This window comes from Protomyctophum bolini (genome assembly GCF_963924005.1).
Source record: "Protomyctophum bolini genome assembly, chromosome: 9".
In the NCBI taxonomy this organism is placed as follows: domain Eukaryota; kingdom Metazoa; phylum Chordata; class Actinopteri; order Myctophiformes; family Myctophidae; genus Protomyctophum; species Protomyctophum bolini.
The window spans coordinates 43,280,887-43,298,163 of record NC_137870.1 but is presented as its reverse complement, the minus strand read 5'-3'; the positions used below and the strand labels follow the sequence as shown (position 1 = coordinate 43,298,163).

Here is a 17,277-nt window from a genome sequence, read left to right as displayed (position 1 = left end):
CTGTTTTCAAACTATACATTTGAATTGTTTTAATTGTCTATTTAATAGAAGTCTATCAGGTTGAATGGAATAAATAATGTTATTTGTTATTGAAATGTATTTACTATAATAAATTAAACTATATATTTATAAACTTTTTGACTTGATGCAAGTGACGTAACGTTCCAACGAAGGTCAACACTTTCTGCTTCTGATTTGCCTGGGATCCAATTAACCTTGTAGTTTGTACATCCGGTCTAGTGCGAATACGGAAACGGCATGAGTGACTGTACTGTATGGTAATTTGAAAGTTCCCCGGATACAGTAGGCGGGGTCTAGACCGGACCTGAGCACTGAGCAGCGAATAGAAACCCAGGTTTACTGCAGAAAAGCCCTGGTGACGCGGACTCGTTCTGATTGGAGCAGACGCACTGAGGAACGCCCCCTCCCCCCTCTGATTGGACCAGACTCCCCCAGGGAACGCCTTCCCCGCCCTCCGAATGCACCCCGCCGCCTGCCACTCAGGCAGAGACCAGCGTCACCAGCCAATCGGATCGGTTTGTCCTTTAGGATCCCTCCTCGCCTGACGTGTACCTCCTCGTATGACGGTGCCGCCGCGGCGACCAAATAGCAGACCTACAAGACCGCAACGCGTCGCGTCAGCGACGCGTTGTGGTCTTGTAGGTCTGCTATCGGCCCGCCGCGCGACCCCGTCGTACGGGACCGAGCATAACTCGGGCCCTAGTCCCTCCCCCTTTTCGGCACTTGTTTCCCAATCCAACATGTCGGCCTCGGCGGCTCTGCTCCCCATGTGTGTCCGAGCGACCAGCGGCCTCCTGCGCTGCTGCAGCCCGGCCAACAGGCTCCTTTTGCGGACAGTGTCCACCGACAAGCCGCCGGAGGCCGCCGGGACGACGACCACGGGCGGCCTGGCGCAACAAATCCTCCAGCAGAAACTCCAGCAGCAGCAGCAGCAACAGCAGAGTCAGGTGAGGAGTGGGAGGGCTACTGTACTGTTGGGTCTGTCGTGCGGGGTGTGCCGGTACTGGGCAGCGGCCGTCTCCCGCCCGCATTGGATGTGGCCGGCGATTAAAACGAGCGTCCCCCCCCTCTTTGGAAAAGCCTTGAATGAATTAACCTGGGAGGAGGAGGTGACGCTAAACGGGCTAACAGGCTTGTCTGGCTGTCATTATTGACATGTTTTTGAACCCTGTTTATTACACAACAACACTGTCGCCTGGTCCAGTGTCACTGTCAACACACGGCGGTTGGTTCTTCTGGTTTGCTAGTACTAGTAGTAGCCTCGGAGACGGGTAGCTTCTGACTGTAGCTCCTTCATACAGTAACACACATGATATATAGTACAACGCAGCGTGTTATGTATTGTATGTCAACGCTGTATTCTATATTATCTATCATATTCATATTATGTGCCCCTTGTCAGTTTGTGTTGGAGGGTTTTAGTGATGTTTTTCTTCATCAGACTGGTCTGGTGGACCTCCTGTTGTGTCAGTTTGAAGGTCAGGAAAAGAAAGCCCCTAGCCCCTGGAATTAGAGAGGGAGGGGTGTCGAAGGGATTTGACAGATTCTGGAAAATAGAAGAGGTCAAATGTTTAATTACAAAAAAATGTCTAAATTCTTGTAAGCGCTTATGATACAAGTAAATACACATGACTTAGAAGTAGATGGAGCAAGAGCCAATGCTGAAACATTTTGTCCAAATTGGACAGTTTAAAGTTAAACTAACGTGAATAAATATCAGGTCTTTAAGAAATGTACCCCCTCCTACGTTTATTCCATAAAGCTTGTTGTACGTTGTATTTATTGGAAACCTGCTGGACCCTTACAAGATTTTATCCATTCTAATTGTGATTCCTTATGGGCCTCTACCGGGTACCCAGCTATTTCTGGTACAATACTGGAGAAGCTGATGTTTTGATTGGTATTAGTAAAAAAAATGTGTGAAAATGTCATTTTGAATGCTTGAATACTTTGGAATATATATCTTTTCCTATGATGACTGCCCAGAATAATGACAAACACCTGGTTGAAAGTAGTCAAACATTAGGACACATCAGCTGCATTTGCCTGCAATACTGATGTCATCAAACAAGAAATGATCACACAGTGATATTTGTCAGGTGAAAGATGCGCTGTCTCTGTTGTGTTCTCCCTCCCTCCACCCTCCATATTAGTATGATTATTGCGTATATGTTTGTGTGGGTCAACCTCGCGCCTCGCGGCCGTTGTTTTGCGTTCGTTGCCGACGTTCAGTGCGTGGTTCAATGACGTGGTGTTTTGTTGTGGCTTTGCATTGGCTGCACTGTGTGTTAAATAATGTCCCATATATCAGTCAGACAGTACTGTACTACTAAACGGACACAGTACTTTATATCTGTTACGCTTTAATAAAGCTCCATCTTCTATGGCTGTATATATATGGAATGTGGCTCAGGGGTAGAGTGGCCGGATGGGAACCGCAAGGTTCCCAGTTCGATCCCTGTGGGCTCCCCCGGAGTTGATGTCAAAGTTCTTCACAGGCGCACTAAATCTAGCTAAACCTTCAATGAGTGCATGTACGCAGTCACATCTGTGATTGTATTATAATGGTCATTGAAGGAAGTTTTCACGTGTTGGGTTGGGGAATCCAGTTGTGATGGGTTTAGCTGCAGTGGTACTATTTTGTTGAGTCACGTTTACATAGGAAAAAGCACTCATTCCAGACGACGAGTCTGACCCGGTCTCATTTCATAGCATTTTGACCTGAGATCAGATTCTAATAATAATGTCTTCTACATCCTGACAGTTTTCTGAAAAAAGCTATGTTTCTATGTCAGTCGTTCTTCGATTTTTCAAAAAATAGCAGACCTACAAGCTCGTAGCGCGCCACTCGGTGGCGTGCTATGAGCTTGTAGATCTGCAATTTTAAAGCATAACATAATGCTGACACCAAAAGGGGTTCCCACCCAAAAATGTAATTCACTTTGCTATCTCACTGTGTTGCCGTCTTGGCGAGGTGATGGTCTGTGTGTTTTGTTTTGTTTAAATGTTTTCCTCTGGAACCTTTTTTATACAGAGACGTGACTTGGTTTGAGTTGTTAATCTAAAAGAATTAAAGAATACAGAGTTGTGTTGATATACTGAGGTGACTGTGTGTCGTACACCGTGGCCTCCCTCCATAGCTCCTCTCATGCCTACAAACAAACCTATCATAGTTGGCCAACTCGGCCACATTTTAAAGCTGTATTATGTTGTAACCTTTTTGTGTCGTCAATAAAATGTGATTTTTGTCCAATCTGCATCTAAGATTGGGGTGTGCCTTGCATTGCATTTGGTCTCCCTGCTCTTCTATTGAGACATTTTTGGCACAAATTCTGACCGTGAGGCTCAAAATGAGAGATGTATCCGAGCTAAGGGGCAGCGGTGGCCGAACGGTTTGCGGAGCGGTCTTGATACCGGAAGGTCGCCAGTTTCGAATCCCCGGACCGGCACGTTGAAATGACCACCGCTGAAGTGCCCTTGAGCAAGGCATTGAACCCCTACCATGAAATGTTGTTCTATGAGCAGGGTGTGGCTGTAAACAAGCATCTCGAGCTTTAGTCCACTTCCCTGGGTAAACAAAGAACTTTGCTTTGCTTTGCTTTGCAGGCTATGATGGCTCTGCCGCTCTATTACGTAGTGATAAACCTTTCTACACTTAACGTGGCACAGGCAGACCCGGGTTCAAATCTGGGGTAGAACAGGAAAGTAATACATAGTGCTGCTTTAGGCGCTGGTGTCCAACTGTCCACTCTCCACAGTGTGTTTTTTGTTGCAGAGGCCGAAGGGGCAGTTTGCATAGACGGATATGATGATGATGTCCATAGCACACGGACGCAGTATTTATTGACACGCTGTGACAATTTGATCACACCGCTGTTGTGCTCGAATGTCCGCTCGTTATATTTGGTAGCACCAGTAGTCTATCTGAAACAACGGTGACAAACGAGGCCTCCTCGTTGTTGCGATTTACTTTTCAGCTGGGGTTGTCAGACACAGTGGACTTGTTCCGAATGCGATACTGATGCGTCATTTGTGTGAGAGGGTTATTTAACCCATTCTGACCTGAGATCAGATTCATACGAGGTTTCCACTGGACACACACTGGTCTGATTAACCCATTCTGACCTGAGATCAGATTCTAAAAAGGTCAGTCGTTCTTAGATTTTTCAAAAATAGCAGACCTACAAGCTCGTAGCGCGCCACTCAGTGGCGCGCTATGAGCTTGTAGATCTGCTATTTTTTAATAGCTAAAGCATAACATGATGCCGACACCAAAACGGGTTCCCGTTCAGAATGGGCTAATAGTCCAATAAACAGGCTGTACACATGAATCATGGATTCACAAGATCTGGCATTTTAATGATTGCCCATATTTATCCCAAATTGAATGGTCATGTGATATGCATATGAACACAGCAAAGACATATATGAAAGCAAATGCGACCTGTTGCATCACGAATCAGATTCGATCATATCAGTCCGCTGATCGGGGCGCCCCTTGAAGCGCAGGCCAGAGGTTTGTCTGTCCTGGAGAATTCTGACGTGTCTCTCTACTTTTCCAGACACTATATAGGAATCTTTCCGTCACTCTGTGACCTTGCTTGAGCACAGCTCGGGTGCACACACTCTTATGAGTAATGGTAACTGCTTAAAGGGTCTACTTTACCCCATCAATACCAGTATTGGAGAATTTGGAAAAGCTGCCGACGTAATGCCTAAAATTAGATCTGAACTTTGATCGCTTCTAGAATCTGGGGGGGGGCAGTGATTCATGGATCGTGGAGCTCAAGCACATGGTTTTGAAGCGTGGCAGATCTACAAGCTCTTACATGTCAAATGCTCAATACATTAATGCGCTGTGGGCTTGTAGATCAGCTATTTTGATTATTTAAAAAAATAAAAGCCGTCAAAAGAAGCTTTGAATATTTGATATTTTTTGGGTCGGCCCTACCTAAAAATGCTGGTATCATTATCGGTTATTCTGGATTTGAGCCACGGACCATTTTAAACTCAAGAGAGTTAAATATCTATAGGGTCCATATCTATAAAGGTCCATTTGGTTATCAACTCTCCGTCATTTAGCTGGGGACCACCTGGAACCTCCTCAAGGACCACTGGTTGAGAAGCACTGCCCCCTAGCCCCAACTAAACGGCTTGCAAAATCCTGTGCGATCTCTTCTACTATCGGTAGCCCGCCAAATATGGCGAAGACGCTGTTACTTGTACCCCCTGAAGGGTGTGTGGGTATATTTGTCCGGGATTTGCTTATTGCATTCTGTACAGCATTCTTGTAAATATCTGTGTCCTTAAGTTGTATTTGTATCTCTTATGTGGACATAAATAAATGATTAACCCATTTTGGGCGGAAACCCCTTTTGGTGTTTTAAACATTATGTTATAATTTAGCTACTGAAAAATAGCAGATCTACAAGCCACCGAGTGGTGCGCTACGAGCTTGTAGGTCTGCTATTTTTGAAAAATCATAAAAATGTGGCGCAAATCTTTGAATATATATATATTCTTTCAAAGTGAATGTTTTTAACTCTGGTCTAAATGGGTTAAAATGTGTGTGTGTGTAGGGTCCTCCTCCAGATGAAGGCCAGGGCTCTACAGGAGGTGGGGAGGAGAAACAGAAGGAGAACACTGCCTACGCTAAGAAGATGCTGCTACGGCTCACAGGCCTCATGGGACTGGGAGGAACTGTGGGCATGGTGTATATATTTGGTCAGTACTTTGTTTTTGTTGTTGCTTCAACCAGTGTTTTCGTCGACTAAAACTAAGACGAAAAATGTTCGTCGACTACCTATTTTCACTGACAAAAACAAATGAAAACTAAGCTACGATGACTAAAACTAAGTATTAAATATAGTACTAAATATACTGACAATTTCGTCGACAAATAAAAACTAGACTAAAATGTTAGGAAGGGACAAACAAGAGATCCAGTATAAGTCATTTTACACTTGGTTGCGTTGCGTTGTGAGTGTGTAGATCAGCTATTTTCAGCAAGTGTAAAAACACTCATTACGACGGCATCAAGAACCAACCAAAATACATTTTAGTCGAAATACTTATGACATTTAGTCGACTAAAACTAGACTAACACTAAGACATTCCAGGTGACTAAATGAAGTTTCAGTCCAAAGACTATGACTAAACTAAAATAGAGATTTGCTGCCAAAAACAACACTGGCTTCAACGGTTTTCAGCCCAATGTCTGCAACTTTGGGTTTCTTATTTTCTGTAAAGTTGCTTGTACATGCAGTGTTGGAGGTTGCGTTCGTTGGCCCGTTTCTAAAGTGTAGTTGCGTATTTGGGCTTGCTTCCTAAATTTTTTTAATAGACCTTTAGCTCCCCATGGGTTGGACACGTTCCAGTCGGGCTCATTCGTTTCCATGTAAATATCATGGACTTTACACATTAAAATACTGGTTCATTTTTGGAACCGGACCTTCAAAATCTCTCCCAAATCTCGTCAACAAGGCCTGCCGTATATATGCACTGGAAAAAATATGTGCGTGACATTTATTTTTTAAAACAATGTTTTATCACATAGGAAACCTATCGGTGGGGAGGTTTGTCTAACTGAATGCTTATGTTATAGCAGTTTGGGGTGTGGGCCGTGTGGCTTCAGCTTGTGTATATATCTGCTTTTTTAGTATTGTGCAAATCTTTGAATATATATATATATATTTAAAGTGGGGGTCCTTGGAGCAAGACATTTTGAGATGGCGGCCAAATACATAAGTCAAGTCAATGGGTTAAGTTCTGCATCCAACGAGAAGTGGAGATGGGTGGGACTATAGCATGAGGAAGTGTAACAGTTTTTCTTTATCAGTTTTAACTTATCTCACAAGTGTTGTAGCCACAGTGTAGGAACACCAGGGTGGTGTCCCTATTTGGCTCATTGCCGTGGGAAGGCAAACAAGGCTCCCGAAATGGCCTCGTGCCTAATAGCCTATAGGCCTACAATAATAATTATTATGCTTAATTTACACGTATGCTGATTGTTGTGCAACACAAGTAGTATCTTAAGCCCTAAACCACACCAAAGGGTCAATACGGTTTTATAGCGTTGTCCCTGTGGTGTGGTTTGTCTTGTTGCACGTTGACACTAGTGATTCAACACATGGAATTCAACGGCCCCAAACCACACCAAAGGGTCGAGACAGTTATAGCGTTGACTCCTTGCAACCGTTTGGACCCAAGGAGTGTTGCATGGTGACCCTTTGGTGTGGTGACTGTGGTCAGGGCTTTATACACGCTCTCAAGCTTGTAGATCTGCTGTTTTCAATGTATGACAATGTCAGGTGTAAGTGAGTGTGGTTAACACAACTTTTGCTAAGGACATGTATACACGTCTTTTATATCCAAACCGCCGGGTGCTTTAGCGAAGAATGGAAGATTATGCCTCCCGGTTTTGGCGGGGGGGGGGGGATGACAAAAGGCGAGGCTTTTCAGAGTAAAATCTGCCATATCTGCTGGCACTCTAGCCATAACCGCAAGCACGGGAGCAGCGCATGTTCGAGCGCTAGTTCTGTAGAGCATAAAGGGTCATCACATCTGGCCAGCCTTCTCCTGAAGACATGCAAAAGTTGACCACTAGATGGCAGTACAACACTCATTTATGAAGTATTGTTTGACCTGATGTATTTGTCTCTGCTGTTTCTCTTCCAGGCAGTAATTCAGTGGACGAGGAAGGAAACATGGTATGTACCACACTGTATTTATCCATGTGTGTGTGTGTGTGTGTGTGTGTGTGTGTCTGTCTGAGTTGAGTTGACTAAAATATATTTTGGCCAGGGGTGCAGTCCTTTTGTGAAGGAAATCGGGACATCCTGAAAGTTCATAATGGCCTGTATTACCTTAATAAACATGGTCATGAATACTTTCTGCTTCCAGTCACTAGTTTAAAGTCATTTCACATGTCATAATATTATTTTTTGAAAATTATGGTCCCATTTATTAAAAAAATTACCATAAAGTCGAGTATGTTCTGAGGGGCGTGGCTACCGTTACAGTCTACACGGGAGCCACCCCCCCCGTTCGAGTCAAAATAAAAACCAACTAAGAAGAAGGGGGGGGGAAGTCCCGCCTCGTTGTCTGGGCCAGCCAATGGGCCAGCTGGGCCCAAATGGATCTAGAAAGATGGCGATTTACAATACAAGGACTGACTGGCTTCATTTTACGTCCATATCAGACCCGGCGAACGCTTTGTCCATATTTCTTTAGACTTCTTTACAGTCTATGATTTTGGCAGGCCCTGACGGCGTCGTGAGCTTGTAGATCTGCTGTTTTCAGAGCAACAACACCCGAGTGCAACCTCTTCTCCGCTATTGCCTCAGAGGCAGCGGTGGCCGAACGGTTTGCGGAGCGGTCTTGATATCGGAAGGTCGCTAGTTCGTATCCCCGGACCGGCACGTTAAAATGACCACCGCTGAAGAAGTGCCCCTGAACAAGGCATTGAACCCCTACCATGAAATGTTCTATGAGCAGGGCCTGGCTGTAAACAAGTTCTTGAGCTTATAGTCCAGTTACCCTGGGTAAACATAGTACCTTTCCTTTCCTTTGCCTCCCTAACATTTTAGTCTAGTTTTTGACTTATTTTATCTGGTCATATTTCAGTCATCATAACTTAGTTTTTATTTAGAAAAAAAAAGGACATCGTAAGTTTGTCTGTGAACAATATTCTTTTTAATCCGATGTGCCCTTTTGGATGTTTCTGCCCCTGCCTTCTCAAATGGTCTCCGCACGTCCCTGTCCCTCATATAGCCTGAGGACCCCCCCATTTGGAAATACATGCCAAAGACCCCCATAAGAGAAGGTTTTTTACGGCTCCAGGGCCCCCTAGTTTGACCTGCGTGTCAAGGGAACTATAGTCTAGGAGGACACCACCACATGGCCATGGAGGTCTTGGTCCCATAGCTCTGGGCACTAGTAGCATACTTTTCATCTAGCTGCGACATGTACTTACGAGGGTTGTAAGTACGGGAACGGAGGAGATCGAGGTGACTTCAAAAGGCACACTTGTAGCACTTTGCATGTCTATAGAGTTACAGCAGGGTCTTCTAAAAAAAAGCAGCCACTTGTCGGCTAGACGTGATCCGTGCACGCTTCACTGCTGATTTATTATAGGCACACTTATGTCACCAGTGTGTGGGTGATGGGCGGTGGGTGGTGGTCGCTGGGTGGATGTTAGACGCTGCTGTTTAGCAGAGGTGTGTGAGGTCACGGTGGAGGAGGAAGCCCCTTTCACAGGCTAATGAACCTCCTCCTTCGCAGCATTAGGATATAACGGTAAAGGGCCTTTCAAACGCGAAGCGATTTAACGCGCGTATAGTTCATTTTCTCCGCGTTTTTGCGCGGAGAAGTCGCGGTGCGACAACGCAAGCGTATTTACGTGAGCGCGGACGGTCCCGTGAAATTGTTGCGGCGCGTTGCTCGTTACGTGCACACGCCACCCCCCCCCCCGCGACTCACCAGACCTGGATTCTGTTTCGCTTTTTTCCTGCCTCCATCGAACAAGGAGGTTGTCTCTTCCAAAAACCACACGACGACTCCGATTGAACATTGCGAGCTGTCCGACACACACGGGAGGCACATGTGTGTGTGTGTGTGTGAGTCCAGCAGGCTCACAACATCACAGACCTGTCTGTGAGGGACACACCCCTCCCTCAGCCAGCGTTCTGTGGTGGTGGTGGTGGTGGAGGAGGTGGTGGTGGAGGCCTTCAAAGCAGTCTGTCCTCCCCAGAACAGACACACTGCTGTCACGTGGTGGCCTTTTGTCATGCAGCATCAGCTGTGAGCCTGGGAAACTGGAGTACTTGAAAGTACCCCCCACACACACACACACACACAGTTCAAATCAATTCACACACTCGTGTACGTTTTTAATTGCACCCTTGAAAGAGCACACTTCTCTCACCTGTGACCATCCTAAATGAGCCCCCTGGTCTATTTGAAGGACACACTTGTCACGTAGGTGTGACACCGGGGCTTGTGCCGGTCAGTCGTCTCTAAAAACAGTTGTCTCTGTGGGAACGTTTTTAGAAGCCATGTAATGGGGGGAAAAAGTACTCGCAAGTAAAAGACCCGGAATTCAAAATGTACTTGAGTAAAAGGGGGCAAAAGTGTTGGTATCAAAATGTACTTAAAGTACCAAAATTAGAAAGTAACTCAAAAGCAGTTAATTAAGTTCTTGTAGTTTGGCTATTTTCAAATGGCCGAAATGTGTATTTATCGAAGTGGTTAATGTATGTTTTGTAATAATAATCAAAATCCACAAAGTAACGTAACGTTTTCAAATAAAGGTAGTGGAGTTAAAAGTACAATTGGAAATACTCAAGTGAAGTAAAAAAATAAATACCTGAAAATTGTACTCGCGTACAGTACTAAAGTAAATTAAGTTACTTAGTTATACTTTGCACCCCTGGTAATATAATGACCCATACCTGGTCCTGCCGGCCCTGCCTCTGTCCTTGTGCCGTCTGACTGACGTCCAGCTCAAGGTTTATTGTCCTCTCTGGTCATTATAAAAAGCTTCCCAACCAATAGAATGCCTGATGAGCCATAGCTGTGGTCATTATAAAAAGCTTCCCAACCAATAGAATGCCTGATGAGCCATAGCTGTGGTCATTATAAAAACCTTCCCAACCAATAGAATGCCTGATGAGCTGCAGGCGTGTCTCTGTGTGTCTTTTAGGTCTGTAGCCTCGGTCCCAGGCTTACTTATCTGCTAAAAAGAAAAGCCTGGTGGTCACAACCTAAGGCAGAGAAGCATAAAGAAAAGCCTGGTGGTCACAACCTAAGGCAGAGAAGCATAAAGAAAAGCCTGGTCACAACCTAAGGCAGAGAAGCATAAAGAAAAGCCTGGTCACAACCTAAGGCAGAGAAGCATAAAGAAAAGCCTGGTCACAACCTAAGGCAGAGAAGCATAAAGAAAAGCCTGGTCACAACCTAAGGCAGAGAAGCATAAAGAAAAGCCTGGTCACAACCTAAGGCAGAGAAGCATAAAGAAAAGCCTGGTCACAACCTAAGGCAGAGAAGCATAAAGAAAAGCCTGGTCACAACCTAAGGCAGAGAAGCCTAAAGTAAAGCCTGGTCACAACCTAAGGCAGAGAAGAATAAAGAAAAGCCTGGTGGTCACAACGTAAGGCAGAGAAGCTATCGGCGGATGTATCCTCCGGAATATCCGTCAGATGTATTTACCCCGGATAACGATATATTTTCCCGACCAATCACAACACTTGTTTCATTCGCGGAGAATGTAAACTGATTTGTAAAGCATCAGCGTCATTTCCTTCGGCGATACTTCCGCTAAAATCAAAAGACTATGACTAAAACTTAAATTATAATTTGCTGTCACAATCAACACTACTACAGTGTACAGTAGAGATGTAAACCGCTTGGAAGGCAAATGCAGGAGTTTACCTTGGTGTTAACTTAATATTAGCTGTGGTTTAGCTGTTGATTTGTCCACCCTGCACTGTTTTAAATTAAACATTTCTACCCTTTGTCCTGTATTGTATACCTCAAGTTTAACCCAAAATAAGATGTTTCACTGTTTTGCCACAAGAGGGCACCCTACACCCTTGGTTTAGGTATATTTCTTCCATGCATTGGGCTTCTAGAGATGTGTGACAAGTGGTTTAGGCTGTTGACACACATTCTAAACAATGGGTGAGCGACTTTGACGGTGGAGACATGGGCCACTGTAGTTCCATTAATTCCTCCTGTCTTTGACGGTGGAGACATGGGCCACTGTAGTTCCATTAATTCCTTTGACGGTGGAGACATGGGCCACTGTAGTTCCATTAATTCCTTTGACGGTGGAGACATGGGCCACTGTAGTTCCATTAATTCCTTTGACGGTGGAGACATGGGCCACTGTAGTTCCATTAATTCTTTTGACGGTGGAGACATGGGCCACTGTAGTTCCATTAATTCCTTTGACGGTGGAGACATGGGCCACTGTAGTTCCATTAATTCCTTTGACGGTGGAGACATGGGCCACTGTAGTTCCATTAATTCCTTTGACGGTGGAGACATGGGCCACTGTAGTTCCATTAATTAGTTCCTTTGACGGTGGAGACATGGGCCACTGTAGTTCCATTAATTCCTTTGACGGTGGAGACATGGGCCACTGTAGTTCCATTAATTCCTTTGACGGTGGAGACATGGGCCACTGTAGTTCCATTAATTCCTTTGACGGTGGAGACATGGGCCACTGTAGTTCCATTCATTCCTTTGACGGTGGAGACATGGGATGGGCCACTGTAGTTCCATTCATTCCTTTGACGGTGGAGACATGGGCCACTGTAGTTCCATTAATTAGTTCCTTTGACGATGGAGACATGGGCCACTGTAGTTCCATTAATTAGTTCCTTTGACGATGGAGACATGGGCCACTGTAGTTCCATTAATTCCAATTACGTTACCATGGTTTAGAGCAGGGGTTCTCAACGTTTTTGGCTAGTGGACCCCCAGGAAATGCTTTGGCCATGTCCCGACTCCCGCGTAAATATAGTTAATACAATGTAATTCATAGCTTAACTTGGGTTACAGTGGGTGCCATGGTGCCCCATGTTAATATTTGGAAATAATGCATCAATGTCACTTAACCACTTTAGACCCCATACCTTTTCAGCCTATGGTGCATCAAGTCTCTTCACACACAAATAGCAGATCTACATTATTGTGACAAGTTGTGAGCTTGTAGATGGGCATTTTTTTTTTATAAGTCCCACGGCACAGCTGGCACACACACACATGGTTTTAGAGGTGCTGAAAACAGTGGGATGAGGAAAATAATTGGCCTATATGCGAGGCAGAATCATGGTGCGGTTTGGACTGTCTCCACTCGGCTCAGAGTCACCGATCAACACCGTAGCTTATTAAAATGTCTTAACTTGCCTTGACTGTTACAGATTTCTTTATTTTATTTAATGTTATGTCATCTCTCTTATACCTTATTGACTCATCTCTTGTTTCTCTTTTTTACTCACAGATTCCAGATGAGTTTGACAGTGGTAAGTGTGTGTTCATTCATTCTCTCTCTCTCTGTCTCTGTCTCTGTCTCTGTCTCTGTCTCTGTCTCTGTCTCTGTCTCTGTCTCTGTCTCTGTCTCTGTCTCTCTCTCTCTCTCTCTCTGTCTCTGTCTCTGTCTCTGTCTCTCTCTCTCTCTCTCTCTCCAGTCTGGCCCATAGAGTATTAAAAGGACAGAGAATGATATGGCGCGAAGCTCCGCCCCCTCCACTATCCATGTCAGTGGAAGTTGCTCAGTGGCGTTTTGAAGCACCCGGAAGGACCGTCTATTTCCACAATGGACCTCCGAATGTTGGTGGTCCAAATGCGGAAGTGCAACCGAGCGCTCAATGTTATAAAGCCCAGCTGCTGCACAGGGGTTTCCTCGTCATGAATCCACGGGTTCCGCCTGCAGTCCTTCCTCTTACCACTAGGGCCCTCAGCGCTTCAACGTTGGAGCGCCTCACTGGCCCCTTGGTCTGGCCAGGCCCAGGACGGTGCAGCCAACCAACCAGCGCCGATAACACCCTATAGCAATGGCCGTGCCCAGGGCATCCCGACCCCCGCAGACCCGCCCATTGACCTTTCTCTTATGCCACAGCCTCTCTCTCTGCCTTGTGTGTTCTTGTGGGGCATTTCAATGTTCAGGCACTGAGAACTCTCTCTAGAGCCAAATTCCAATACCCAAAATCTCGGCCACTCGCTCGCTCACACCCGCTCACTCTCCATCCAGCATGGTGGTGTGTTATGTTGAAATTGGTGACCTGCTCACCTGCTGAAATCTTGTGTTAAACGTTAAATACATGCAGGCCTGAATACAGCATATAGGTTGATCTCTGCTAATAAACAAACTGCAACGAGAAGCCCATATGAATGTCTGGAATAATGCTGACGCAAAGGAGTCGAAAAGGTAAATGTTGTTTACAGGGATGGAAGAAGTATGCGCGTGTTTTACAAATGTTGCATGCTTGCTACAAAGCATGCTTTGTTGCAAGCATGCTTAAAGGTAGAGTAAGTGATTTCACTTAATTCAAATATCACTTATTTTTTTGTTTTGTTGTGATAATCCTCTCTACTATAGAGTGTGCTGACCATATAAGGAGTTCCTCCCTGTCCCCAGTTAACCCCTGGGGGTCAAAAAACCTTAGGTTTCGTTTTTGACTCTCTATCCTGATTGGACGAAGGCTTAGGTCCCACAGCCAAAAACGAAACCTAAGGTTTTTTGAGTGAAATCACTTACTCTACCTTTAACATGTTTTACATGTATCGATACTGTGCAATATACTCGTGTTAGAAGTCCCATTTTCAAAAAAGTACCAAATTATCGGCGCAAAAAATTACCGAATGTAAAAGTACTCATTGTGCAGACTGTCCCATTTAACAAATTCTAACATTTAAAAAATATATATATCTTTTGAAAATAGCAAATCTAGACACATTGTGAGCTTGTAGATTTGGTATTTTCAATTGGCCCGAAATAGTGGTTAATTAATGCATTAATGTTTTGCCTGTGTTCTAGTATGGTGTCGCACATTGGAAAATAGCAGACCTACAACCATAAATTAGGTGTGTGTGTGTGTGTGTGTGTGTGTGGATGGGTTGCTCCCTAACGTCCAGAAGTCAAAAGCTAACCCATGTTTTACAGCTCTGTCCATTACTGGAATGTCCTATTGTCTAAAGGTGATGGCTTTTACGACACTACATGGGTTTGATTGGGGAATGGGGAGCAATCTATGTTAGCAACGGGTTGTCACCAATCAATCAATCAATCAATCAATCAATCAAGGGACGAAGAACATTAGTCAAGTGGTAACCTCGCCTCACCAGGCTTATTCCACCACCTCGGAGGAAAGCCGGGTCTCTGTTTCAAAAGTCCGTATGATCCCGGTCGGGAGCGGATGATATCGCTATACGTCATGTCGTAGTATTGTTTTGTAGTCGACAGGCAGGAACAACAGGCGGCGGCAACTTCCTTTTCCCCCTCAAACCGATTTTTCTCAATAAAAGCTCTCGTAGCCTGTAGCTTTTATTGAGAAAAGTCGGTTTGAGGGAAAAGGAAGTTTCTTTGGATGCAGCGATAAACGTTTCACAAAACAAGTGATTACATCAATGTTGCGTCGTTGGTATGCTTTTTGTTCAACTCCTGAGGACAAAATTCAAGCTTATGCAAATGGGAACAAGCCCGGTGGAAAGACTGTGGCCACCGAGTGGCACGCTACGAGCTTGTAGGTCTGCTATTTTTTTGAAAAATCGAAGAACGACTGACATAGAAACATAGCTTTTTCAGAAAACTGTCAGGATGTATAGACGACATTTTTTAGAATCTGATCTCAGGTCAGAATGGGTTAAATCATACACCATATGCACCCACTGTAACTCACGGTAATATGCATCACACAACCGTAATGTCGTCCCCCCTACTCTGAAGGATTGTGTGTGTGTGTGTGTGTGTGTGTGTGTGTGTGTGTGTGGACGGACATCTGTGGGATTGATTTGGTGTGAGTGATGGCTCTTGTTTTAAACGAATTAGGATTACGCACCGATTCTGTTAATCACTTCATCAATAGCGCCGTCTCTGAGGATCCTCTGGGTCAATAAGTCTTTTCACAGAGGACGGTTCCGTCTCTCCTCGTTCCCCGTCCATCAATCCATCTCGCCCCAGTTCTCCCAGAGGGCTGTTCTTTATTCGTTCATCTATCCGTTCATCTGTTGGCGACCGTCCGAACCATTTAAGGGGGTGGTTGCAAGTCCCACCTATAGTCCTCCTTGACATGAAATAGTTTGAGAACCACTGACACATAGAAAGATATGTTTTTCTATAGAAATGTTCAGAATTAGAAGACCTTTTTGTAGAATCTGTGTCGGGTCTAAATGGGCTAAATGGCAAATATAAATGTGGTTCTATATTAGTGAGAAATATCCGGTGTGGGGAGCAGTGTTGTTTTTGGCTGCAAATTTCTATTTTTAGTTTAGTCATATAGTCTTTGGACTGAAACTAGTCACATTTTAGTCACCTCGGAATGTCTTAGTGTTAGTCTAGTTTTAGTCGACTAAATGTCATGCGATTTTAGTCGACTAAATCTACAGTTGATTTAGTCGACTAAAATGTATTTTGGCGGGCCTTGATGCCGTCGTAATGGCTGAATTTACACTTGCTGAAAATAGCCGATCTACAAGCTCACAACGCGTCGCAGCGTGACGCGTTGTGAGCTTGTAGATCTGCTATTTTCAGCATGCAACCAAGTGTAAAATGACTTATACTGGATCTCTTGTCCACTATAGTCCCTTCCTAACATTTTAGTCTAGTTTTTATTTGTTGACGAAATTGTCAATATATTTAGTCTTATTTTAGTCACCATAGCTTAGTTTTCATTTAGTTTTCGTCAGTGAAAAAAAGTAGCCGACGAACATTTTTAGTCGACGAAAACAACACTGGTGGGGAGGAGTGTGGGACCCACATATGTGTGCTCATTGGCCCACTGTAACCGGTAGCAGTGTTGATTCCGTCGACTAAAACTAAGACGAAAAATGTTCGTCGACTACCTTTTTTTCACTGACACAAACTACATGAAAACTAAATAAAAACTAAGCCATGATGACTTAAGACTATGACTAAATATACCGACGATTCCGTCAAACAAATAAAAACTAGAGTAAAATGTTAGGAAGGGACTAGTAGTGGACAAGAGATGCAGTATAAGTAATTTTACACTTGGTTGCATGCTGAAAATAGACTACCGGTATCTATAAGCTTGTAGATCGGCTATTTGTGTCATTACGACGGCATCAACGCCCACCAAATACATTGTAGTCGACTAAATCAACTGTAGATGTAGTCGACTAAAACTAAACTAGCACTAAAACATTCCAGGTGACTAAAATGTGACTGAAGATACTATACGACCAAAACTAAAATCAAAATTTGCTGCCAAAAACAACACCTGCTCAATACTCCAGTATAAGACACTATTGACTCTACACACTTACTCGGGGAAAGTTTGCACTCTCGGGTGGTGTTACCCCCCCCACCACCACCACCCAATCATCTCCTCAGCGTAACGAGGCCCCTCCCACCCCGCAGTTTAATGAGGGCCAATCATGAAGCCGGGAGTGCCTCGGGGACCACAGTGAGCTTGATGCTACGGTTCAAAGGTCAGGCCCTCGGAGAGTATAGACCCCCCTCTGATCTGTCTCCTCCTCTCCCATGATACATCCTCTCCTCTCCTCTCCTCT

General features: G+C 44.6%; 1 protein-coding gene across 1 annotated transcript in view; it reads left to right on the top strand.

The window, feature by feature from the left end:
* Nucleotides 1–714: 714 nt before the first annotated feature.
* Nucleotides 715–17,277, top strand: part of timm50 (translocase of inner mitochondrial membrane 50 homolog) — a 33,945-nt gene continuing 17,382 nt past the window's right edge. Inside the window, exons 1-4 of the mRNA XM_080771679.1 lie at nt 715–968; nt 5,601–5,745; nt 7,699–7,730; nt 13,028–13,049. Coding sequence (XP_080627805.1) covers nt 762–968; nt 5,601–5,745; nt 7,699–7,730; nt 13,028–13,049 — 406 coding nt within the window. The 5' untranslated portion in view covers nt 715–761. The remainder of the gene's footprint in view (nt 969–5,600; nt 5,746–7,698; nt 7,731–13,027; nt 13,050–17,277) is intronic.